At 40.1% G+C, this 27,722-nt stretch overlaps 1 protein-coding gene across 2 annotated transcripts in view; it reads left to right on the top strand.

Moving 5' to 3' along the window:
- Positions 1 to 27,229, top strand: part of VGLL4 (vestigial like family member 4) — a 161,933-nt gene extending 134,704 nt beyond the window's left edge. For both annotated transcript variants that reach the window (XM_054976996.1, XM_054976995.1), the window contains 3 exons: positions 7,441 to 7,663; positions 23,153 to 23,276; positions 24,289 to 27,229. In XM_054976996.1, the coding sequence (XP_054832971.1) occupies positions 7,441 to 7,663; positions 23,153 to 23,276; positions 24,289 to 24,560 (619 nt within the window). In that variant the 3' untranslated portion in view covers positions 24,561 to 27,229. The remainder of the gene's footprint in view (positions 1 to 7,440; positions 7,664 to 23,152; positions 23,277 to 24,288) is intronic.
- Positions 27,230 to 27,722: the final 493 nt, after the last annotated feature.

The raw sequence follows: 27,722 nt of genomic DNA, 5'->3' as shown, positions 1-27,722 counted from the left end.
ACATATGCTTGGCCATTGTGGGGAATGGTGTGTCACACTAAATGGACTCATTGGCCCAATCCAGCCAGGCTGCTTATTTGAAAATGGGCTACTGGAGTTGCCATAATTTTAAATTAAGAGTAATAGTTTCATCTGCTTAGTTAAAGTATAACTCAAATAAGTTTAAGATACACCTGGTAGTAAAGAGATGGGTAGAATCTGAGATGGTAGAATGGATGGCACAATTTCAGACAGCACTGCTTCAAAATTGCCTTTCTTGTGGTGTTGAACTAAATGAAGTATAGAGACCAGTTGAAATGTACATTGGGTCAACATTTATTAGCATAATTTATGCATGGTTGAACTTTGGTAGTCGTATTTAAGGTTTATTTTCATTTTCCTTGTACATTAACATTAATTATTGCTGCCTTCTTTGACTTTACATTTTATTTGGTTGCCTGTGTAATTATTTTAATCAAATAAAGTATATATCATATGCAAAGCTACAACGAACTTCATTTGGATTGAGGTAATCTGGTATAGTTTGTTTTTAGCAAGCTCTGCATGTTAGAGAAATATTAATATTATTACAAACTTGGAATCAGTCACCCAATCATGTTTGGTGAGTGAGAATAGTCTCCTGGCAACCAAGCTGTCAGTTTCTTCAAAGTCAGTCTTTCAAGTTCACTAATTGACCTAGTTCTGAAATTGTTAGAAGTGAAATGTTTCTTTAATAGCAGTTGTGTTTGTGTACTTTAATCTGACCAATCTTTATTGACACTTTATGCTAAAAAAGACTATTAGATGTTAGCTTTTTTCTCAGCAATACTTTTGGCTGCTGCTCTGTAAAGAGCTGCACATTGGAAATGATCATAAGGGAAAAGTCCCCTTTTCTGGGCCTCTCTCTCCTTTTCCTCTTTCCCCTTTTTCCTTAAACAGTTGGCGAAGTTTTCCTGTTTCCCTAAGATGGGTGTGAATTGCCCATTGCTCTGTTCCAGTAAACACAACAGCAGCATTAACAATGCAAGAACCACTTAAGGACAATGTGTCGTAATCACTACTTGAACCTTTTAATGTTCAGGCTCGGACTTTGCTTTCAGTTAAAAAAGATGAAAATCTGCTGCAGTTTAGTTCTAAAAGTCAGGATGTGTTGTGTGGTTTTGGTATGTCATCCATCTAAGCACATGATGCTTGGAGAAGCAGTGGAGCCTGTTATGATTCACTGGGGAGAATCATGGAAAACAATGTCTGTTTTAAGTGCAGGGAAAATAAAAGGTTTGAGCAATACAAGAGTGTGTGAACTTCAGCTGTTTTGTGCATAATAGTTCGTATGGGAACCTAGCACTTAAATTTCATCATTTAAAACAGGAAACTTATGCTTATAGCTATAATTGGTTTAGAATTACAAAAATCTGGTAATAAATTGATAATTTCTAACACATTTAGTAAATCAGTCAGTAATGTGGAACTTTTGGGGGAGACAAGTTGGAATAATAAATCCAAGTACTGAGAAACAACAGAAGAGATTTCAGTAAAGGTTTATTAGGACCTACCGATCTGTGAACTTTTAAGTTCATTGTCCTGTCTTCTATGCAATCCCACATGGGAACTATACATGAGCAGGCCAGCCGTGGATGTTCTAAAACTCCTAAAAGCATGTGCTAGCCTAGCCTTTTCAAGTGAATTTTTAAATCAGGAGCTTTCCTATGTATACCATGGTCTAGCAGAAGGACTGTCCCTTGTTGTTGGAGGCAAGTGTTATCAAGTTTATTAGTTTATTATTATGATCTAGGATCAGAATTTGAGTCAGAGGCAAATATATAAATGTTTACTAACTCGAAATAGACATATACAGGAATAATGATGAATGTAATGACCAAAACACATACAACAACACCCATACAACATCAACAAGACTAATTTACAGCACAGTTTACAGCACAGCCTAATTTACAGCACAGCCTAGCCTTTTCAAGTGCTTTCCCCTCAAGTGCAGCTATAAAAGGTGGGATGAGCGGCTCCCTCCCTCAGTTCTTCTTTAGCTGCCACTGAAGAAGGACATGTTTTTTGCTTTACTCTTCAATTCCAACAATAGATGCAAGTTTGAGCCTTTGGCTGCATGGCACTGAAGGCTCTCTTCAAGAAGTGTTGACATTGTGGAACCAAAATGGCCCAGTTGGATGAGCACGACAAATACCTGCTTTATCTGAGCAAGGGCCATGACATCTTGGGGTGTGCGGTCTGCAAATAATTTACTCCCAAAACGTGCTATGAAAGGGTGTTGAGGTTTAAAGCGGCTCTGTGGAAGTCAGCCTTGAAAGGCTCTACTGACTCAAATCAAAACGCCGCAGATATTGGGACACTGCGCCCAGAACGGTTCTCCTCGGTTCCTCCAGCATGTTCAATGCCTATTACCGCTCAGAACCGGTCGGTTCCAGCTGCGCCTTCGATAGTTCTGCCTCGGTGGCAATCAGAGTCTCCTACGAAAAAGGCTAAGCTTAAGTTGAAGCATGCTGATAATGCATCAGTTTCTAAGTTATAAAAGAGGGAAAAATCCTTATCTTCATTCTGATCACTTTGGTGGCATCAAGCCCAGCCAGGGTTCCGAGGATGCCAACTCCAGCCCTGAGATGACAATCCGCTTCCATTCCATCCCTTTCTGAGGGTGAGATTCCTGAGGTCATGGAACCATCTACAGCCATTTCTCCATTGCTGCCATCATCAATATGGCATGTGGAAGGACAAACTGGCTTCTTCTACCCATCTGAAAGTGATAATCGTTTGGAACTGGCTCCTCACGTTAAACACCATCAGTTCCATTATTATCCTTATGGCTCCCCGTATCATAATTATGCTTACAGGTTTCAAGCTTCACCGGGCATGTATCTGCCTCATTACTTCCTCCATGAGGAAGACCCTTATGTTGTGGCTTGTGCGGAACCTAGATATAAAACTAAACCTACATTGGTTCCAGCCATGGTTCCTGAAGACAATGCTGTCCCAGAACTGGAATTAAACCACAGTACACAGTCCAATGATGACTCCAATTTCAGTTCCGATCTTGTGTCAGAACCATCAGATCCGGTCTTCAGGGTCCTGAACTAATTCAGATTTGCATAGTTTGTTGAAAGTCAAGATAGTGGGAGCTTTTCTGACCTCCTCAGGCAGGCCATTCCATAAGGTGGGGGGCCAGCACAGAAAATGCAGGTATAAGGGCAGCTGTTGCAGTGGTGATCATTGCACTTGCTGGATGACATCAAAAAAACCAGAAACAGGGATAGCAGATTTCATATTCTTATGTGTTCAGGATTAGACATGAGCACGATTGGAATTACGGACTGAAAATTGCCTCGATTTTGGCGTTTGCACCATCGGGACCGGGCTGATCGGTTCCGTCCACGGCTCCCGGTTCAGCGCTCGGGTGGGGCGCTCTATCGAGTCTTGATCGGATTGATCGGTTTACGTTTGGGATTGCAGTCTGCAGACAGTCTGGCGCCAGCCATCTGTTCCCGAGGGAACGGAGCCCCGTGGAAACGGAGCCAGGGGAATGCCGGAGCTGTTTGCCCTCCTTCTGTCACCCTGGAAACGCGAATGGAAGCCCAGCTTTCCTTGATCAGCAGGGCTTCCTTCCAACCACGGAGCAGCCAGAAAAGCGCGCGCTCGTCTCGTCCATTTGGGAGAAGAGAGGGGAGGGTGGGGGAAGGGGGTGTTCTTCTGTAGCCATGGGCACTCGAATCTCATCCCTGCAAAGCCTGAGAGGCAGCTCTTACAGCCAAACACAGCCCTCCAGCGTAGCAGACCCAGGCTTTATAAATAGCCATGTGCTGCGCAACAAAGTTTCACTTTCCGTTCGCGGGTGGAGTGGAACAGAGGCGAGCTCTCGCTTGCCGCTTTTGGAGAGACAAAGCGCAAAAGAGAAAGAGAGAGAGGGGGGAGCTTTAGCTTTGGGCTTCAGTGGATAGGGAATTAGGGAGCTATCTCCTCTGGTTCCCCCCCCCCCCGTGACAGTACCGGCACACTCCCGTGGGGACAGACCCCACCCGCCCCCTGAGGGGAGGCGGCTCGCCGCCGCCTCCACGGGCCTGCCGGGCCCAGCGGCCACCATCCTCCTCACCCACCATTCCTTTAGCGCTGAAAACCGCGGGGCGCCCTCCCACGTCAGCCTTCCCGATTCCTGATTCTGTATTGGAAACGGGACTTGATCGGTGAGGTTCGGGTACCTGGGTTCGGTGCCGCCGCGGAATGACGATCGGGATCATTTTTTGGATCGTGCCCATGTCTATTCAGGATTTTAAGACATTGACTTTCAAACAGTTCTAGGCAAACCTGTTTGTTGGAAGCTTATTTTGAGTTTCTCAAAGAGAAGCCAGCTTACTTTGTGACTTATCAGTCTTGCAGTATAACACAGCCACAAAGGAGGATTAGTTATACACTAGAGTGTGCTTTCAGTTCACACTCAGCAAACCTAGCCAGTGGTTCATGTGAATAGAGTGTATTTCTTAGAATATGTCCCAGAATCCTCTGTAATGTGCAAGGATCCTGGACCAGATATGCAGGGTCTTTTTGGCAGACAGATTTGATGAGGAAAAGTAAGAAATTTTGAAACCAATATTTTTAGGGTACCATCTCTTCCAGACTAAACTTATGGGTAGACAGCAGTTTAAAATGTTGTTCCAATGGATTCCTGCTACTGTTATTTAACTGTTTCTTTTGTATTGCACATTCTTTGAATGATATCTCCATATTATACTGTAATCACTGATCATATGATAGATGAATTTCCGTTTCTGTTTCTTGAAGGAGTCATAGCCTGATTTGATGATGTGGGGGAATATGTGTTTAAGTTTTATTTTTAAGGAAAACTATTACTTAGATATAGAGTTCTGACAGTTGTTGCCAGCAGACTACAACAATTCATGCTTATCTGAAGCAAACATTTATTTGAAGGAATAGTCTGTTTACAGCTATGTTCCAAATGTGCAGCTAATTTCCTAACAACTTTTAATTTAAGTGCAATTACAACACATAATTAGTATTTCAGTGAAAAACTATGTTTTACAGAGGTTGGGCTAAGCTGCAGTAAACGTAACTGCCAAATGACTGTATAATACTGGAGAAATAAGCCTGTCATGTCATCCTAAAGAAATAATGGATTGGCCAGTATCAGGATTCTGTAAGTGGATACTCTTTACTATTGAATCCTCTGCTCACTATTATACTGGCATACTGGCTTTCTGTGGGTCACTAATCTTTTCTCCTATTATGTTTTCCCTGTTAGAATTGACTCTTCATACTGCTGTTTGTGCAATGGTGGGGAAAATGCAGGCCTGATACGAATAGTTGTCCCCTTGATTTGTTGGAGGGTTCTAATAAAATTAGAAGCATTCGTCATGTGTGCATATTTTTTATCTTATAATGATCTGTTAATGGATCTCCTATGATAAAATATAGTTTGGTAAATGTGGCAAACAGGTGATCTGGAAACATATACAACATCCAGGTGTGCTGCCAGAGAGTTAGGACAGCAGTTCATGTTGAATATACATTCCATTGCAAACTGGCCCAGTATGTGGGCTTACTACTACACAAGCATCCCACTTAGCACAGTATATCCCCATGTTTCAAGTTCTGTGACCCATTAACCTTGCTCTTGCCTGGATGGCCCAGGCTGGCCCAATCACTTCAGATCTCAGAAGATAAGTAGGGCTGGCCTTGATCAGTATGTGGATGGAAGACTAGGATTGCTATGTGGAGGCAGGTAATGGCAAACCACCTCTGTTAGTCTCCTAACATGAAAACCCCAGCAGCAGTTACCATAAGTCATCTGCGACTTGAGTTAGAGTCTGATAAATCCATGGTGATTAGAAATTTCATTTTGGCATCTAGCATTTTCATCAGTCTTTTATTGAAAGTACTTCTTGGTGATTTTCACCAAGCTCTACGAAGCTGATGATGGATAGCTTTTGTTCTGATGACAACAAGGTCTACTCCATGTTGATTTATACTACAGTGCTTTTGTTATAGCTTAAAAAAATGACCAGCAATGTTGAGGCATCTAGGATTAACTTGTGTGATAGCAATTGTTAGAAAGTGTAGTTCTAAGTATGGCTCCTAGAGTAAAAAAAAAAAAAGTGTCAAGCCCCACATTAATTCCTGTTCTTGTTTTGACAGTGTCTGATGCTAGCATAGAGTCACCTAGGAAAGAATCTAGAATCCTTCAGTGCTCGTTATACCTGGTCATTATGTAATCATATGTATGTTATCTAACAGTACCCGAGTGCTTGTTTTCCTCTTCCATTTCTGTATCTTCTCCCTTTTGTCGGCAATTATTTTGAACTCTTGGGGAAGGCAATGGCAAACCACCCCATAACAAAAAGTCTGCCAAGAAAATGTCATGATGTGGCAGCCCCCCATGGGTCAGTAATGACTCAGTGCTTGTGCAGGGGACTACCTTTTACCTTTATTTTGAACCTGCCTTGAATACTGGCAGAAAAGGAGGTATTAAAATAGAGGAAATAAGCCATTCTTTCTTTAGATCTTTCTGCTGGTTAGATGGCTAATGTTGCCACAAAGTAGTAGTAGGGAGGGTTATGGCAGCTGTCTGTTGTAGTACTTTGCCTTTCCTCCCTTCTAGTACACAGTTGTAATAAAACAAGTGTTTAAATCTCCCTCCTCCTTCATCCACTAGCACACATGATGGAACAGGCGGCTGGCCTTATCACACTCAGTGCAAGTGCCACAATTAAATGGAGGGGGGTATTACGCTGTTCTCAGAGGGAGACTTTCTGTTCTTAAAAATCATGTTAAGTTAATCAAGCATAGTTATAACGTTTCATGTTCTTTGATTGCATCAGTCTAGTTAAATGAGATTATGTCAGTAGATAGCATGGGGCATGTACTATTTCTTCAGAGCATTGTCACAGGGCGAGGTGTTGGATGTACATGATACGGACAGCTTATTATTTTTTCTTTGTGTGTTTTCCAAACAGTTAATAAAGGATAACAAATATCTTTAGTACTTTTTTTTTTTTAGGATTGCTGCTACAGTCTCAGTTCAGATGGTGAGTGTGAGTGTGTGTGTACACATGCATTCACCTGATTGATTTTAGCAACATCTGAACAAAAGCTATGCAACAACAACAATAACAATAACATTTATATTCCGCCCTTCAGGACAACTTAACACCCACTCAGAGCGGTTTACAAAGTATGCCATTATTATCCCCACAACAAAACACCCTGTGAGGTGGGTGGGGCTGAGAGAGCTCCTAGAAGCCGTGACTGACCCAAGGTCACCCAGCTGGCTTCACGTGGAGGACTGGGGAATCAAACGCAGTTCTCCAGATTAGAGTCCCGTGCTCCTAACCACTACACCAAACTGGCTCTCTTCTAACTCTTGTAGACTGGACTGCCTGAAAAAAGGCATATAGCTAACATAAAGACCTGTCTGTTTTCCCTTAGAATGAAGACTGCCAATGGGGATTACCGGAAAGAGCACAGAGAAAGGAGTCGCAGTCCAATTGACCGGGCTGCTGCACCCACAGTGAGCATTCATGCTAATCACATGTATGCTTCAATCCCAAGCTTAACCATGGATCAACCTCTAGCACTGACCAAAAACAGCATGGATGCTACCCGGTCTATCAGCATCACTCCAACAATGACGTCGGTGGAACGGCAGCAGGTACTTAATACCTCGATAGTTATGCATTCTGCTGAGGGTCTGTTATTTTTATATATTTAATATATATATATTTCTGCAAGTGATCTGTGCATAGTTGTGCAGGCTATTTTGTCTTTTGGAACATAATGATATTTCTTATTTTCTCCCTGTTTGTAACTTTACACACGCATTAATGTAGTTTATAGTTTCTACAAAGGTTTAAATTAGTCGCAAATTATATCTGTCAGAAATTCAGTTCAAGCTTTCCTAATGAGCAGCACAGCCTGATAGTGTCTAGGAAACGTCTCATGGGAGTCTTTTCTTGGTTGCCCATCCTCGATGAATGAAGGCCTCTTTTCCACAGAAATTCGGTTCAGTCTTCCGAGGCAGAAGAAGCCTCCTGTTGCTTCCTCTCTGTTATGAGAGAGGGGAAAGCAGTCAGAGCTGCCGCTGCTGCATATCTGCCCTCTCAGCAGCTATAGCTATCTTGTGAAAGCATCAATTCCTTGTATAAGTTATGAACTTTTGAGAGTCAAAGTTGGTCTTTAAGGTGTTGCTGGACTTGGCTCTTTGACTGCAGACCAATGCAGCTACCCACCTGAAACTTAATTTCTTATACGGGAGCAGATTTCCCTGACCAGGAAAACAAGGTACTGCTGTTTTCAAAAAACAGCCCTGGTTTTACTCAAAGTTAGATAAGGTGGATCCTGGACTTTACAGCTTCAGATTGCAAATGGGAGAACAATATGATTAAAAAGGTTTCCTATCTTTAAAAAATAAAATCCTTCCTATATACATAGGAGAATGTATATTAGTACAAAGCAGGAGAGCAGCAAGTCATTCTTTCCCCTCTCAGACAGTAAGCAGAAGTAAATCAGTTTCTAGGGACTTTCTTGATCCAAGAGATTGGTGCTAAGGTAGCTCCTCCCTTCCTCAGAGTTGCAGATACCTATCTAAGGACCCAAATACATATCTGAGGGAAAGTTTGAACTTGGAGATTGTCTGTGAGTGTGTGGAAGAAACTTGTATTATTATTGACTTTTCTTATGACAGTAAGATTTTTCTGAATACAGTCAGAAGTTCTGAGAAAATGTCTAAGGCTTGGAAAACCTCCATCATTGTTGAGAAGTAATAGAGACTGGGCTTTTCCGCACATTCAACTTATTCCTGATTTTCTTAGCAGTCGATCCACAAGCATTGAAATCAGTTTGGGAACTGTTCTTCTGCATATCTACCCTTTCTTTGCATTTTTACAGTTGTGGAGACAGTTTATTTTCTTCCTTGTGTACCTTAAATAATGATGATTTTCAAGCAAGGGAGCTGTTGCCATCAGTGACATCTCAGCATTCCTCTTTTATTTTGTGCGTGCTTATATTGCTATATCGATATATGGGCTAATTTTTTTTCTAAAGGTAGAAAATGAACACATTGCCAGTCTTTGCATGAGGAAGCCTTCAAGGGGAACAGCTCCACCACCAATAACCGAAACTCCCTTGCCAAACTGAAGAGTCCTCGCCAGGATGACCCAGAGCTATGAGGTGGAGGCTGGCACTGGCAGGGCAAACTGACCTCTGTTGGGGCAAAGCCCAGAGCAGCAGTAGCTGTGGTTTTTTTTCAAACCAAGCTACTTTTTCTGGTGTCAGTGGCCACCGCTTCCTGGGCCACCAAGTCTTTTGCCATTTTTTAAAAAAATGTCAATTTAATATTGATATATTGACCTACCATTGTAATTATAGGTGCTGTAGGTTCTCTGAATTCCCAGCATTCATTTTAAAACAGTCTCTAGCTCCTTCCCTTATTTATTTATTTGATTTCCTTTCCTTTTCCTGGTATAGCTCTTTTGGGCATAGCCTCAAGCCTGATCCCGCATTAATAACAAAAAAATACTAGTACTCTATTACCAATAATAGTGATAAAAGAATCTCACTCCAATTACAAACATTTTCTAATTTTAGACTGGATTACTAGGATGCCAGGACCTGGTAATGTATGGATCATTGTCTTGTAAAAGAAAAGAAAGGCTCTGGTTAATATTTGTGAGCTCATTCTTCTGAAGTATCGAAGTAATCCATCTTTGTCTCTCCTCACTGAAATTTGGGCATTCAATAACTTGATGAGCCAAGGCACCTATCTTACCTGTATAACAGAAACACATTCTGAAAAGGTAATTCTCAAAAAGTGAGCTTTCATTTCTGGAGTTAATACAGTGTTCAATCTAGCAGTCAAGAAAATATCTCTGTATCGAGGTATCTGGAGGTTCAAGTTCATTGTAGGAAAGGGGAAAAGATCCTTCTTGCTCACTGATTTGTGCTTCTGAAATCTAGCAGCAATAACTGCTTTTTGACCCTTTGGAATGGGGTTTTCTCACTTCCTTCAGAAAGAAGTAAAATTGGAGTAAAGCTTAATTGTTCCAGTCTCTGATTGACCAGTCTCTTCCATTTACTCTGAAAGGGATCTTCTCTTAATCTAAAAAGGAGTTTAGATCTGTAGTTAAAAAAGATCTTGATTCAAAGTCTAAATGCATCCAGCCAAGCTAGTGATTCTGTTGAAGAGATTGCAAATTCTTGGCAAATAGCTATACAGGATACACACTTCGGTAACCTGATTAATTTTTTCAGGAATTTTAATAAAAAGGAATCAGTAGTCTTTTATTTGATTTATACCCCACCCTCCCCACAAGTGAGCTCAGGGCAGATTATTGCAAAGTTATAAGAAAAAGGTCACTACAGAGATATGGCTTTCTCCTTATATCTTCCTTACATATATTTTAGTGAAAGCTGGAAATTCAAAGAAGCTGCTGCTCTAGTATTATAAAACTGGGTCAATATATTAATATGAAATTGACAATTTAAAAAAAAGATTGAAAACAAAATGAGGTTGGGGGAAATGCATTGACAATGATGACTGTCTAGTCATTGAAAAGTGAGTAGGAGGTGGGTGGGAATGAGCAGAATAAACAAAACCAAAACAGATGTTATGCAGGAGGAAAAATTGACTCAAAATTGGCTTCCAGAAAAAGATCAGGGTAAAAGTGGTTTCAATGGAACCAGGAAAAAAAAATGAGGAAACTAAAAAAAACCCTAAGCAAAAACTAAAGGCAAAAAAAGTATGCAGAAATCAGGGAATAAATCAAAGTAGCATGGGGCCAGAATTGATGGAAAAAACTGTGTGGAAATCCTGTATGAGAGGATATGATAAGGGAAAAGTTTGAACTTGTTTTTGGGCCAACTTGTTTTTGGACATGACTTGCTGCTCTTATGCCTGGGAAGGTACAGATACAGATCACTGAAATCCTGTTTGCCATGTGTAACTTTTACATAGAGCCAGTGCCACAATTTTTATCTACCTTGTGCTGATGACTGGTAAAGAACCATCTTTCCTAATTCCTAATTTGGGAGGTTCTTTTAATTCGCTCCCTGTGTTATAGCAGCAAGTAAGCCATGTAGCAGGTACAGCTTTCCCCTATAGGCTCCAATTGATTAGTCAGGCTTATATTTATGGAGAGTAGACATGGGTACGAATCAAAACACAAATCAAATTTCATAATGAATTGGGCCGATTTCTGTATCGTGAAAACACATTTTGTGGGGCTGCGTTTTTCACGAAATCCACGACTTTTGGGCCGATTCGTTTGATTCAAGAATGCTTTGTGATGCCAGACAGGCTGGTGCTGATCCATTGATTCTCTAGACAACATAGGCCTGGAATGACTGCAAACCTTTTGTTGCCGTGGAAACTCCAGTCTTAGCCCACATAAACTTGATAGGCAGCTCTCCCTGTCAACCTGAGAACTTCCATTCTGTTCTATGAGAGCAATGAGCAGGGGGAGATGAGCCTTCTGTAGCCATGGGAACACCAGTCTCATCCCTCCAAACCTGTTAGGCAGGTCTGTCTGCCAACCAGAGAGCTCCTGTTCTGCTCTATGTGAGCGTTTCTTATAAAAGGCACAGCTCTGTACCTCCTGCTTTCAGTTCCAGTACACATAGGGAGAAGGAGGAGCTGTTGCTGGGATTTGAAGTGAGAGTGGATTTGGGAGCTTTGGGCTGGATTTGCTGCTGGTTCAGAAGAGACGTATTGCAGTCTTCACCAAACTTGGAGGGTGGCTGGAGGAGAGCCTGCTGAAGTCGCCCTGCAAGTTTGGCAACTCTGGGTATGAAGGTGGCCATTGTAGGGCCCCGAGAGCTGATGATCATGAACCTAACGAATCGTTTCGTGAAACAGGACAATTTTGTGAAAGTTCGTGGTTTGTGGAACGTGATGAACCATGAAACCCAGGGTTTGTTTTTCCCCGTTTCATGCCCATCTCTTATGGAGAGTCTTTTTTTTGCTTCGTTTGGGGAAAATTTCTACAGATGTTGATAAAAGATGCTTTTCTTATCCACTACTCATGTTTTTTTCTCCTTGTTAGACTACTCTTTTCCCGGAACTGTTACTTCTATTCTGCTCTTCCTCCACTGTTTTATTCTCAGCTGGGTGGGTAGGGAAGACTTAATTGCAAATAGCAATATACAACCATACTTGAAGAACATTTACCACTTCATCACTTAGCATTGATAGTGTTTCTGACTTTTGTTTTTGGAGCTTGAGGGGTATCTCATGCATTCTCTGCACCTCTGATACACATGCTTGAGACATGATTGAAACTTTTCTTAAACTCTAGCACTGTCAGCTGACATGCCACTATTTTGTGTGATCCAGTGTACAAACCCAAGCGCTGCTCTTCTGCATACACTGCCTCTTTTTCTGCTTCTCTGTAGTCAGCTCATTGATGACAGATGAGGAAGGGAGAAGCTTCCATTGACGACATTAGGCCTCTTTCATAAGTCTTGCTATTGTTTCTCAGCTTGGCAGCCAGCTCTGGCACTCTTAAGAGCATCTCAGAAGCTGTTTTTAATGGACTGAACCTGGGTGATTATGGCCAGATTCCTGAATGACGGTGGAGCATAGCTGAACAGTCTCTCAAATGAGATGCTGCAGTGAAACATGCTATTCATGTTTAAAACTGAACTGTTCGTACAGTTCATAATTGTACAGCCCCTGTTCATTTCAGTGGGGCTGCTAAAAGCTTGATTTGTATATGTTCAAAACGTAGGAGCAGCTTGCATGTGTTCTGGTTGCAAGTAGATACAGAAACCATTTGAGTTGGGTGCTTCCCACATCTAGGAGTGCCGCTATTGGTATTGAAAATGGCCATGTTCTCCCATCCCCAGGCCTGTGGCAACTGGTGGTATATGGCAGCAACCCCTTCAGATATATGGCCATATCCTCTCCTTAAATTTCCAGCTTTCATTAAAAAAATAGTACAGTTCTAGTGTGGTGAGGACATAAAGGAAAATATGCTAGCAGATTTTATCTGGATTGCCTTGGGAAGAATGAGGGAGGAGAAGCTGCAAGGTGGCTGCAGCAGAGTCAGTTAATCTGCTCTGGGCTGTCTGCTTCTTCTGGTTTGTTCCTCTTTTTTAATGTATGTAGTGACAAGTGAAAACATTGAGCAGAAAATCAGAGTGAGATTTATATTATTTGGGAGTTGCTTTCTTCGTTTGCTGTGAGAAATTTGCCTCAGGAGCAGATGGGGTGGAGGAGGCAGGAACAGGGGGAAAAATGCCCAGTTTCGCAGAGTCTGGTATCTGTGTTTAATCATTAATTGCCAACCACCTTGCTGTAACCTGCCTGTAAGAGTGAATTCCTCTGAGCATGTGTAGAATGCCTGTTACTCACCAGTGAATAACCACTGTCGGTTTCCTGCCCTCATTTCCCCGGAATCTTGGATTAGGGCTAAAGGACTGAAGAAGTGTAATGCTCAGGTAGGTTTAAACTATAGAAGATGTATGTTCTGAGCTGAGGAGGCATAGGCTTGGATCTCCATGATAGGCACTTCCAGTTGCAGAAAAGGAGATCAGTGATTTTTGCCAAACCCCACCCTTACTGCAGCCCCTCCATTTCAACCTCAGTGATGTTCTTGAGATCCACTGACCCATGACGACACTACAGTAGAAGGCGTAGATGACTGCAGTGTGTGTGTTGGGGGCTACCATTTATGTTGCTCAGCTCTGCTCATGTTGTGTAGGAGTCAAGTGATAGAATCCAGGCAGGCTTAAGCCCCACCATCTCTTAAACAAGGAAAATAAGGTCTTTGGTAGGACCTAATCAAATTAAAGCCCTTTGAATGCAAGATTGCTAATACTCTGCACATGTTCAGAGTATTTTTCCTTCACTACACAGAATCACACAGATCTATGATCCTCGACTTTCCTGGTGAATTAAATCTACTGGATGCAGGAAATAGGCTGACTGGTTCCAGGAGGTGGCTAATGCCTCCTTGAGAGAGGAGGTAGTCACCCCACCCTTGAAACAGGCTGTGGTATGTCCTCTTCTGAAGAAGCCTACCCTGGATCCAGGAAATCTTAATACCTATTGACCAGTCTTAAATGTTACATTCTTGATTGAAAGGGTAGTGGCTGGACAAATTCAAACTTTCCTGGATCAAGCAGATCATTTAGATTCTTTCCAGTCTGGTTTTAGGACTGGTTATGGAACCAAAACAGCCTCAGTTGTTCCTGGAGATGTACAGAAGGAGTGTGACTCTGTTGACTTTGCTGGACTTTCCAGTGGTTTCGATACCACTGATCATGGTATCTATTCCAGGCTGGGATTGGGAGGCACCATTTGCAGTGGTTCCAGTTCTGTCTGGACGGTAGGTTTTAGAAGGTGGTGTTGAAGAACTCCTTCAACCCTTGGAAGTTGGTGTGTGGGGTTCCATGAGGTCCCATCTTGACCCTTATGCTTTTTAACATCTATGTGAAACTGAAGGGTGAAGTCATGTGGAGATTTGGGCTGGGTTGTCACCAATATGCAGATGACACTCATCTCTATATTGCACTCTTAGCTGAGTCCAGGAGGGCTGTAGAAACCCTGAAATGGTGCCTGCAGGCAGTTTTAGAGTGGATGCAGGCTAATAAACTGAAGGTTAATTGCAACCAGATGGAGGTGCTACTGGTGAACAGAAGGTCTGATCCACCATTTAAAGTGTCACCAATTCTGGGTGGAATTGTACTCCTATTGAACAAACAGGTCCATAGTCTGGAAGTGCTTTTGGATCCAGGTCTACTGCTGGATAAGCAGGTAGCAGCTGTGGCTAGGGGTATCTTTTTACCAGCTTTGACTGGTTAGCCAGCTGCAGCCACTACATACCCTGGTTACATGTAGATTAGATTACTGCAATGTGCTCTGGTGGGACTGCCTTTGAAAACTGTTTGGAAACTTCAGTTGGTAAAGAATGCTGCAGCCTGGATGCTGACTAGAATGGGTCATAGGGAGCATATCACTTCAGCATTAGCTCATCTACACTGGCTTCCTTTTGTTTCCGGGCACAATTCAAGATGCCAGTGTTGACCTTTAAAACCCTGTATGGTTTGGAACCAACTTACCTGAAGGACTGCCTACTGCCTTATGAACACACCCAACCACTTCAGTTATCTTTGGAGACCCTGCTTCAGGTGCTCCTGCCTTTTGAAACTAGGCATGTGGCAGTTGGAGAGAGGGCCTTCTCAATATTGGCACCAAAACTCTGGAACTCTCTCCCCAGAGAAATTCGTCCTCTTTTGTTGCCACCTTCTGCCAGTGAGTAAAGAATTCTTTGTTTCACTTGGTATTCCCTCAGTGATCTCCTTCCCCAAAGTTTTAACCGTTGGTTTTTATTTTTTGTATTTGTTTTAAGCTCTGGTTTTAAATTGTTTTGATGTTGTATACAGATTTTAATGGTTTTCAAGACGAGATTTTCATTTGTTTTATTTTCTTAGCTGCCTTGGTGGTCCCATAAGGGCAAAAGGTGGGGTAGAAATCTTGGAAATAAATAAATCTGCCTATAAGGTAGTAGGAGATAATTTCTAGGTTATATGGAATGATTTGCATGGCATTCTGCCATTTTAGTAATTAAAGCACTGGTTAATTGCTATCTCCTCTTCCCTAAGCTTTCTGAACCATTTTGAATGTTACCTCCTGGTAGTATTTCTTCAGAGAAGACTATAGACACACTACTTCAATCAATGAATCACGTACAATTATAAGGAAATCAGTTTTATTTGGCTAACTGAAGATATGCTATGTAACAAATATTGGGCTCCTTTTTTAAGACTTCAGTGGATGCCTGCTTGGGGTCACTACTATAGATACAAATTGGAGATGGAAAGTGATAATCAGAACCAACATCTTGAAATTAAATCAAAAGAATTTTCAGCTAAACATTAGGAAGAACCTCCTGACAGTTAGAGCGGTCCCTCAGTGGAACAGGCTTCCTTGGGAGGTGGTGGGCTCTCCTTCTTTGGAGGTTTTTAAGCAGAGGCTAGATGGCCATCTGACAGCAATGCTGATTCTGTGAACTTGGGGAGATCATGAGGGGGAGGGCAGAATGGGTTACATCAGTGCTTAGTTCCTGCGGCTCTTCTTACATGCCCAGGGTAATGCTAATCACCACCTTGGGTTCAGGTAGCAATTTTTACAGGCCAGTTTGGCTATGGATCCTGGGTGTGTTTTGCCACCTTTTGGGTATGGAACTAGGGTCACTGGGGCAGTCGGGGGGACCGAGTAGTTGTGAATTTCCTGCATTTTACAGGAGTTTGAAATAAATGACCCTAGAGGTCCCTTCCAACCAATGATTCTGATTCTATGGTAAGGCACTAACTGCTTGATTACATGTTACATTTGGCACATAGTTAATTTTCATCTTTGTTTTAATCTGCTAGTTGTCCCATCTCTTCAAAGCTATGCAATGGTCACTTAGTGACGTGTGGATGTACTGCTATTACTGGAGCTGTCAGTGTGGTATCATCAGGCCCCAACCAGTGAGTCTCAGCATTTCAGCACTTGGAATATTGGAAACTTAGAAATCCTACCCAGTATACTCATGCTCCCACACAGTAACGTTTCTAGTTTACAGGCTGCCCTTCCCACTTATCTCATGATTACATATATGGGACCAGGCATTATGGATATACACTTCACCTATGTAGCGATGGGCATGAACTGAAATACGAACCAAACTTTGTGATGAACCAGGCTGGTTCGTGGTTCGTGAATCAGCAGTTCATCAGAGCCCATTTCTGATAAACCACCATGAACTTTAGGCTGGTTCGTTTGGTTCATCACTGCAGACAGCCTGGTGCTGATCAATCAGTTTCCTAGGCAACAGGGGATGGACTTCCTGCAGACCTTCTGCTGACCGGGAAGTGGCCTTCTGCTGACCCAGAAGTGACGATTTGCTGACCTGGATGTGACGTTTTCACGAACCAAACAAATTGGTTTGCGAACTGGGGCAGGTTTGTGAAAGTTCATGGTTTGTGAAATGCAACAAACCATGAACCGCACAGTTCGTTTTTTTCCCCAGTTCGTGCCCATCTCTACTCCTATGACTCAACTTGTATGCATTGGCCCATATATAGTATAACACTGAATTCAGTCTTGCCTTGAAAGAATTCAAAGGAACAAATTGAATGGGTCTTTAACTAACTGTTCCTGCCTCTCCTTTGTATATATGCCATTTAACATTCTTGTTTGCTATTGGTTCAGGAAGATGCAAATAGTATTGTTCCCGCTAGAAGCAGGACAAAGCAGCAAGGAGATGCTTTTTAGACTGCTTTAATTTGACTATAGCAGCTTTGATCTGGCTGAAAATATAATCTCTTTTCAGGCTGCTTTGACTGGGCTTGTATTAAACTGCATAGTCTCCTCTTTGCTGCTTTGTTATGATGATGAAACTCTGGCTATTTGTACTGCTTTGAATTCTGAACAGGCAGGCTCTTATGAGGCAGAACAGTCTTGACTCTGAAGTCCTACCCCCATGGTTTTATTGCATAGCCTTAGAAAAGGCACTCTCTCATAAATGGGTACACTGGTGTTTATTTCACTTTTCAGAAGAGGAGTAAGATAAAGAATAACATGAAGTGCTCTGAAAATGAATAATAATTCCACTTTTATTAGGGATACTTGATACATTAAGCTCTACTACTGTAAATATGCTTCTTTGGCTCTTATTTATATTGTGGAAATTGTATTATCAACATACAGCGGCTAATCAGAGGAGATTTGCTGGTGACTACTGCTTGTCTGAGCGGCAGTGGCCAGAAAAACATGGCCTACATTGCATGTGAATTAGATTCACCCATTATGGTGCAGCCCAAGTGCTAGATCTTCATCCCCTAAATCAGTTGGTGTAGAATAGGAGTTGCCAACCTTTTCTTTAATATGTGCTGTTCCTAAGAAATGAAGTGTCCTGACATAGTCCTCCCACACTGCCACATTACCAAGTCTTAATCTGTCCTTAAAACAGAACATAGACTAGGAGGAGCATCAGAATGAACCTATCAGCTAAGCAGCACAGAGAAAAATCCTATGAAATAACAGCTTTTTGTAAAAATAAAGGAATAAATGAAAAGCTTAGAGCAGATACTTCAATGTTTTTTTTAGAGGATACATAAAATACTCTGCAGCAGCCAGTTAGCTATAAGTAGCTTTCAAGCTACCTGTTGGAGACCACTCATCTAGAATTTTGACAGATGTTCTTACAGGAGCCATTTGACATAATTCCCCAAACATTTTTGTGCTGATCTTGCAATAAGGGTATAACTGCACTTTATAGAAACTGTGGGGAAACTCCCTCTCCCTGTAATCTAATTCTGCTCATTCCCTGTCTGTCTTTTTTTTATTTTGTAATTTAAGGATGGCTTTTAAGTTGCAGGAGTGGTTTCCTGGTATCTGTCCTACCTGGTGTCTGTCCTAGGCTATTATGGTAATCTGGATTAGGCATTCATATCTGTGTGGTTAAAACAGCAGAAGAGGAAGTAGGTGAACAGCTGTTTCAAGTCCGAACTCCATTTCCAGGGAGGAAATGCAAATAGTCCCAAACCACCTCAGGGCATACAGAGTTGCAGTATGAGCATGGATATTTTTTGTAATCATTTCATAGAATCATAGGGTTGGAAAGGTCCTCTAGCGACATCTAGTCCAACCTCCTGCACAATGCAGGAAATTCACAACTATCCCCTCCCCCCAGACTGCCCCAGTGACCCCTGCTCCATGTCCAGAAGATGGCAAAACATCTTCAGGATCCCTAGCCAAACTGGCCTGTGGAAAATTGCTACCTGACACTAAGGTGGTAATCGGCATTATGCTGGGCATGTAAGAAGGGCCACGAGAACTAAGCGCTGATGTAACCCATTCTGCCCTCCCCCTCATGATCTGCCCAGGTTCACAGAATCAGCATTGCTGTCAGATGGCCATCTAGCCTCTGCTGAAAAACATCCAAAGGAGAGCTCACCACTACCCCTCCGAGGAAGCCTGTTCCTCAGGAGCTCTGGTATTCATTTAATGGTGTTATTTCAGCAGCAACTGAAAGTATGATCTGTGATCACCTGGTTCACACATTTTTGTAAATGTGATTGTATGTCACAGAAAGCTTATGTTGAGATAAATGTTGTTAGTCTTTAAGGTGCCACTGGACTTTTATTGTATATATCCACAAATAGTCAGAACTACATGGATGAAGTGTGTATAGTATGAACCAGTCTTTGGAAACCAGTTAGGACAATGTGATGTTGGAGACAGAAGAAGTTTCTAAAACAAACATTTTGAACATGCAAATAAACATGGAAGATATTTAGTATATTCGTTAAGGAAAGAAATAGGAAAAAGAAGATAACAGAAGTGAAAAGGTGAGATAAAATTACACACTCAGAAACAGAGATACAGGAACAATTCTAATAATCATCTCTCTGAATTATATAAGGGTATACCCATGGAAGAAGAAGAAATTAAAGTACATTTGAAAGGTGCAAAGATGGAGCAATTTACCCAAGAGCATAGAGAAATTTTGAACAAAACAAGTAAAATTCAGGAAATCCTACAAGCTATAAAAAATGAAAAATGACAAAGCACCAGACCTAGATGGTCTAACATCAGTGTATTATAAATGCTTCAAACAAGAGTTGATGATACCACTACAGAAAATAATGAATGACATAGTCAAAGAAAAAGTAATCCCTCCAACATGGCAAGAGTTTTACATAACATTAATAATTAAAGAAAGTAATGATCCAGCCTTACCACAGTCTTATAGACCACTCTCATTAGGCTTTCGTATTTTGGTCACATCATGAGAAGACAAGATTCTCTGGAAAAGTCAATAATGCTAGGAAAAGTGGAAGGCAGCAGGAAAAGAGGAGACCTAAAACGAGATGGCTTGACTCAATAAAAGAAGCCACATCCTTCAGTTTACAGGATCTGAGCAAGTCTGTTAATGGCTGATTCCACACACGTTGGATAATGCACTTTCAATGCACTTTATCAGTCGTTTGAGGTGGATTTTTTGTTCCGCACACAAAAAAATCCATTCCAAATGATCTATAAAGAGGATTGGAAGTGCATTATCCAACATGTGCGGAATCACTCAGTGATAGGATGTTTTGGAGAACGTTCATTTGTACGGTCACCATAGGTTGGAGGTGACTTGTTGGCACATTACAGATTACAAAATTTTTACAGTGATAATGGCGGAGAGACTAATGAAGTGCATATCTTTAATTCACCCTGATCAAACAGGTTTTAACATACACTTTGTTATGAATGTAATTGTAGCAGTAAAAAGAGAGATAAGAAGGAGACACTCAAGTTTTAGGATGCAGAATAAGTTTCTTTATTATTATTATTACAGCACTTGGCCAGTACGTTAACCATAAAATTTAAGTGCACATTTTACAACCATTTGAATGCAGAATAAATATTTGATAATCTGATGTGGTTCTTTCTGTTGAACTGGATTAAAAGTATATACACAAAACAATATGCAAAGATTTTAGTAAATGAAATGTTATCTGAAGGAATTCAAATTGAAAAAGGCACCCATCAGGAATGCCTGATATTGCTATTATTATTTATTCTCACACTGGAGGCATTGGCAGTGAGAATTAGACCAGATCCAAGAATTTAAGGTTTAAAAGTGGATGGAGAAGAATTTTAGATAAAGAGCTATGTAGATGATGTAGTAATAATAAATATCAGTCCACAGATATCAATGCAGTATGTTATGGAACATACAGAAGAATTTGGATGCCTTTCAGGATATAAGATCAATAAGAAGAGAACGAAAATATTATTAAATTTTTAGCACAGCAAGAAAAAGAAGTTAATTACAGGATGTACAATAACTTCAAATCCAATAAAATATTTGAAAATAAATCTGACTGGCCAATATGACACACTATTTAGAGACAATTATTATAGAACATGGAGAACCATACACGAGGATTTACAGAAGTGGACAATGTTGAAAATTTCATAGTTGGGCAGAATCACAGCAATAAAGATGAATGTATTACCAACATCTATTATTTTATTTTAGATGTTCCCAATTCATGTACAAGAAAAAACTTTGAATGAATGGCCCACACAAATTTATTTGGAATGGCAAAAACCAAAAATAAGGTTTAAAGTACCTCAAGATGATAAAAAAGGGGGAGATTATCAGTACCAAATATTATCAAGCAGCCAGATTGGTTTGGATTGCAGACTGGATTACAGTGCCAAACCAAAGAACAATCAAACTTGAAGTGGCAGATTTGGATGAAGGAATACATTATTATTTATGGATTTAAAAACCCTCTGAAATTAACTCAATTAAAAAACAAATACTATCCGTTCAGAGGATGATTTAAAATCTGAGTAAAATGTTGAAGAACGAGCCCTTCAGTTTCTCCATTAATGTCCTTATTGGAGGCATATCATGATAAAAATGTAAGAAAGAGTAACAACTCAATAACTTACGAAAAAAAATTAATTCACAAGAAAGAATAAAAACATGGTCAAACCAAAAAGATGAAGGCAAAAATATAGAGTGGCTATTACATTCACAATTGACTTCAAGGCTGAGAAACAAAATAAAAACAAGTGGAACGATCAGGGACCTAACAGATTTTGAAAAATTGATCACACAGCACAAAGAACATCTGTTGGGATGAATTTATAAAATTTATTGCAATTTGATACAGAAAAAGAACAAAACCACATATGATCAAGTGGATGCAGAATTTGGTGGATGGGGGGGTAAACTACTGTGCAACAGGGGAAACTGGACAAAAACATTAAATTTACAGAGTCACATGTTAAAAGAAAATTGGTATGTTTTTTTCACTGCTATGTTACACTGAAAGATACAGAGAAAATGGATAAAAATTATAAGGAAAAATGTTGGAAATGTAAGGAACGGGACAGTATCTTTTACTATGTGTGTTGGACCTGTAAAATAACTAAAAAATATTGGGAAGAAATACATGACATAATGCAAGATATTTTGAAAATAAACTTTGCTGTGGATTCAAAGTTTGTATTGTTGGGTATTCTGCCCAAAAAAATTAGAAGTTTTTAATTGCATGATAACGGCATCCAGAGAGTTATTTGAAAACAAATGGAAAGCTGATTGTTGTCCTAGACGAGGAGAATGGTAAGATAAACTAGTGGATTATGCTACGATGGCCAAAATAACAAACTATATTAATAAATGACTCATATCAGAATTTCAAAAAAGATGGGGAACGTGTTATGCATATTATATTAATTAAGTTAAGCTGCGGAAGAAGTTTAGAAGAATGCAGCGGAAGTTGTATAACTTAACGTAAATGGAGCAATAATGAGACTTTAATTGAAATTTTTTGTTATATTGGTTGAATTTTGAGAGCTATAGAATTAGGTGTGTGAAATAATCTCTTTAGTTTCTTTTTTCTTGTTCTTTTAGCTGTATCTCTCTCTTTTATGTGTTTATATATTTTTAATTTGCAGGATATGCTTTTTGTTATATTTTGCATCATGTAATAATAAAATTATCCTACAGAAAAACTGTTACGATGTTTTCTTACTAAATTAAAGTGCTGATGGAATTCCTGGATGATATAATGTTGATGGCTTGACATAGTGCGCTATCCATTTTGTTGAAATCATTATATAGCAATTCCCATGGCTTTTTTTCAGCTGGAACGTGGTGGAACGGAGTTCCGGAACCTCTTGAAAATGGTCACTTGGCTGGTGGCCCCGCCCCCTGATCTCCAGATAGAGAGGGGAATTTAGATTGCCGTCCGCGTCGCTCAGCGGTGCGGAGGGCAATCTAAACTCCCCTCTGTCTGGAGATCTGGGGGCGGGGCCACCAGTCATGTGACCATTTTCTCCGAGGGAGTTCTGCTACTTCTTTTCCCAGAAAAAAAGCCCTGGCAATTCCCTTCCATGGATATAAAGAATTTGCACAAAGAAATTCTTCGACTTCTAAGTGCTATAAAAAGTGTTTGCCTGAACACCACCTACTAGAAAGTAGCTCTTCTGCCCAGATAGTTTGGATTTCTCCTTCTATTGTGAATGCTGATGAACCAGGCCATTAGTTGTGGTGCATTTTATTACATAGTGAGCTAAACAACTGTTTGTTTTACTTGAGGTAGGAACTGTGCAGAGTGACTGTTCTTTTCTCTCCTTCCCCAGAATCGTCCATCTGTAATCACATGTGCCTCTGCAAGCAATCGTAACTGTAATCTCTCTCATTGTCCGATTGCGCACAGTGGATGTGGCACTGCTGTGCCAGCAAGTTACCGGAGATCATCTAGCAGTAAGTAATGGTTCATTGTCACTGTTTTTCTTCCTAATTGTTGAAAGCTAATACATATGGCCATCATATAAATCTAAAATAAGTAATGAATTAAGCAGCAGAATGGGATCTGGGGCGGAAGAGAGGTATGTTAGGGTCAAATGTGTAATCATGTACAGGAATAGAACTTGTTATTAGGATCATCCTTCTTCCATGTTGTTGACAGTTGAAACCTTGATTCATGCCAGAATTTCTGAGCAAAATCTGTAGGTGGAAAAAAGTGTGTTCCCCAATAAAATGCTTTACTCTTATTCTTTGTACTTGGAGCACCTAAACCCAGACTGCGTCAGTCCTGTTTTGCATATTTTCTTGTAGCAGATCATTATCTGTCCTTTGCAGTCTTCTATAATATTACAGATGTATAATGTGGCCTGCAGCAGAATTGCTCAACTGGGTTCAAATAAAATCATTAGAAGAATACAATCTGGTGTAAAACAGATTTTCTTAAGGTGGAGGCAGGGAGAATATCCAATGCCATTTGAGTCTAAAACTATTTAGCAGCATCAGTCATATGCAGGAGAAATACAAATTATGGATTGTCATGGGGGAGCCTGTGGAAATAAAAACTTTCATTTTTCTGATTTTTCTAAAGATTTAAAATGTCAATTTTGATTTTTCTTAATGTTCATTGTAGCAAATAATTTATTTCCCTAATTCATTTTGTTTTTAGAGAGTAAACAGAACAGAAACAAGCCAGATTGTTGCAAAGGAAACTGGAAAAACTAAGTCTTTCCCTCTATTTCTAGTCTTAAAATTGCAAATTACCACTTTTCCTGCTGCTGTTTCAAATCAGAATATTTATATTAATGCAATTTTAGCAAGATTTACATTTTTCTTTGAATTGTTAATAAAATTGTAGTATTTGGCCATTATAGAGGAAGCTTCAAAGAAAGCTATGAACATTTTTGTTCAAACCAGTAAATGATATTTTGGTTGTTCTTACTGGACCCTCTCATTTCTTTCTCCCATGAAGCTACCACTGCCTGTGATCCAGTGGTGGAAGAGCACTTCCGTAGGAGCCTTGGCAAGAATTACAAGGAGCCAGAGCCAGTGACAAACTCTGTATCCATAACGGGATCAGTTGATGACCACTTTGCCAAAGCACTTGGAGATACATGGCTTCAGATTAAAGCTGCAAAGGATGGAGTGTCCAGCAGTCCCGAGTCTGCCTCCAGGAGGGGCCAGTCATCTTCTCCTTCTTCTCATATGGTCAACCATAATCATTCACCTTCTGTAGTCTCATGAAGAGAGGACCACAATTTCTTCATCCAAACGTGAATTTGCATGGTTTGACTGGGCTTGGAACAGCACTCAAACAATAATAGTGTTTGGGAGGGAGGAAAGGAGGCGAGATTAGTTGTCAACACACATTTTAATGTATTTGCTTGGTTTTATACAAGTGTGCCCTTAAAAGATCATAACAAGAACTATTTGATTAAAAATAAATTCTGTGATGTAGCACTCTTTCCCCCCTGCCTCAATTACCAAAGAAACCTCTCATGCATATCTGCTGCCCCTTTTTATAAAACATGCAGAAGCAAGTTAATGGGCAAAAAAGCCATTCTGTACAGTTGGTTGACCCAAATACTGTGTGCTTTGATTAGCTTCTTGAGACTAGAAATTTGTCTGGGTTTTTTTGCTTCCATTGCTTTCTTCTCTCTTTGTGAAGTAACTTTGTATGTATATACTTGAAAAGAACTGTCATGTATGATTTGCACTATTGGAGGAAGTCTAGAGTTGCATAGCAACTTCACGCACGATGCTTATATTCTGAGGGCAAACTGCTTGGTAAAAAGTCTAAGGGTGACATTTCCGTCTCTTTAAAGCAAGAAAGCAAAATTGGTTAGGAAGGGGAAGTCTAATACAGGTTATAGGTCTTTCTCTCTTTAGCTGTCAGGTGCTTAGTGCTTGCAACTGGACTGCATAATTGACCGATCATGGGCATTTTCATTTTTCTTAACATTGCAGTTTGTTAGAATAGAGTTGAGGTCAGAGGGTTCAATAGTGCTTAAAGATGCATGTTTATGAAAAAAATAGCTGGTATCTATTAATGTATAGACAGTAAGAAACATAATACTTATTAGCCTTTGAGAACTAGTTTTATTTTTTTTCAGTAACAGTCCTAGGTAGACTTACTGCTGGTACAGTTGTACTCTGATATTTGTATCTGATATTCACCTTTAGTAGCAGCCAGCAAACATGGACAGCCTCACATCGGGCCATAGAAGAAGCAATTTATACAGTAGAGAGTGCTGTGAAGTACAGGATGCTTTCGCTGCATTCACTACTCCATTTGCAGCATCAGCTATTTAATAAGAATTTGATTACTAAAAGGTTTACGGCGTGTAAGCTATTTAGTTGCAAAAAGTGATCTGTCTTAAAATATTGAGACTAATCAATAGATTGTAAAATAGCAATCTTTAGTTATTGAGGCTGCTTATAAATCTAGGCCAATGCACCATACATTCCTCCATTAAAAAAACTTTTTAAAAGATGTTACTTGCATTTATTTCATTTGCTATATTAATAGCCACTAACTAGATAAATAGAGGCAGGCATAAAGAACAGACTTATGGTAGTATCAATGAGCTTCTCAGCTTTGTTAAATGCAGCAACTTGCCCCTTCTTTTTCCCCTCCCACACATTCCACTGTCCCCCAGTACAATTATAGCTAGTGGGTTTCTTTAATATACTGGGTTACCTGAAAAGACTGGCTCCATTTGAGAGAGAAAGAGAGAGGTTAGTATTGCTTGTAAATCAGAACTACATATGATGTGTTCTGGACAATGTTACACTATTGGGTCCATACTGGCTTTTACATTTTTTCAATGTTAAAGCTATTTAATGAGAAAGGCATAGGGTAAGAGACCAGAACATGACCTGATCTATTAATTTTTGTTTTCTTTGACTGTGGCTGCCTAATTTTAGAAGCGGAAAAGGCCAACAGAAGCTCCTCCCTGCTCATCCATTTCACTGTCATCATCCTGGGTAGTCAATGCACAGTCTACTTGGGCATTCACTGCCCGACTCCCTGTAAGAAAATTGCAGAAAAAAAACCAACACTTTTTTATGTAGGTAACTTTAAGACCATCATTACGCTGTGCGTAAAGAATGTACAGAGAAATTTGTAGGTATTTTTTGAGGAACAATTAATTTGTTAATGATATGTAGCTATTTAATTTTTCCTTTTCCTTTATTGTAATCATTCTCTTTCTCTTTTTTTTTTTGTCTGTTTGGAGAAAAAAAGTTGATCTTTTTTTTTTTGTAGATGTGTCTGTAATACAGTAAAAGTGCAGGAACACAGTTATTCTATGAGAACACTGCATTAGCAATTAATAGCCACTAGTGTGTTATTGCTACAGGCTACTGAGCGGTCTAACAGGAAAGTACTAATGACTGTAGATGGGCTCTGTGAGAATTTGTAACTCCTCTGACATCTCTTTGAAGCACAATATAAAAATGTCAGGTTTACTTATCTGTGATAGGTAAATGCAGTTGTGGTGGGCAGAGATCGACATCTATCCACAAAACACTTGGAAATTATTTGTACTGATTTTGATGGAACCTATATCAAAGTAATGGTGCTTAGGATTGTAGGTTTGATGTAAGGTGTCCCATGCTTAATCTTTTTTTTTTGTGGGAAATTACCATGGGAAATAATAATTTTGTGAAAGCCAAAGGGGATTCGGGGTGGGGAGATGAGGGATATTAGCCTCACTGTTACATGAAGTTTATCACAGAGCCACATATCTACAGTTCAGCTTGAACAATGCTCTCCATGTTTGTAAATCTGTAATATATCATTCTTTTATGGCCTCCATTTACCTAGAGATTTTTTTAAAAAAGGTTTGGCAGGCCATCTTTTTTGTACTTAAAGTAGCCTTAATGAACAATAAAGTGCTCTTAAAATTTCAGATGTGAATATGCGTGTCTTAATTTTAAAAAAATGTGTCCACAAACCCCACTCATCTACCACTGCAGCACTGGTTCCAATGTTGTTTCTACAAAACCCTAATAAATGTCAGGGTGTCCTGCTCAGTAGAAATATTATTTCTTCCATCGGCAGTTTTCAGAGTAAACTATACTCTCAGTATCATGCTTTGTGCTTACAAGAGAGTTTATAGTTGCTATCCTTTTCTTAGCAGAGAGAACAGTTTCATTGTGCATTTGTTTAGTGTAAGTAAAAAAACCCCATTGTATCTTTATACTCATGTAACTCAGCAACTTCTCTGCAGTGCCACCAAAAGAAGCCCAATTACTGCTGGTGGGCACAGTAATCAGTCTTATCTGTAAACTCTGGCTATGTAGCTCACATTTCCACTGGAGGCAAGGGGGTTGAGAGAAGTAAAGAAAACCTTGCCCTGTTCACTGCCAGTCTGATATTACTGGAGAGTTAATACCACTGAG

This window comes from Eublepharis macularius, chromosome 4 (genome assembly GCF_028583425.1).
Source record: "Eublepharis macularius isolate TG4126 chromosome 4, MPM_Emac_v1.0, whole genome shotgun sequence".
NCBI lineage: Eukaryota > Metazoa > Chordata > Lepidosauria > Squamata > Eublepharidae > Eublepharis > Eublepharis macularius.
This window is presented reverse-complemented; position numbering and strand designations above follow the sequence as displayed.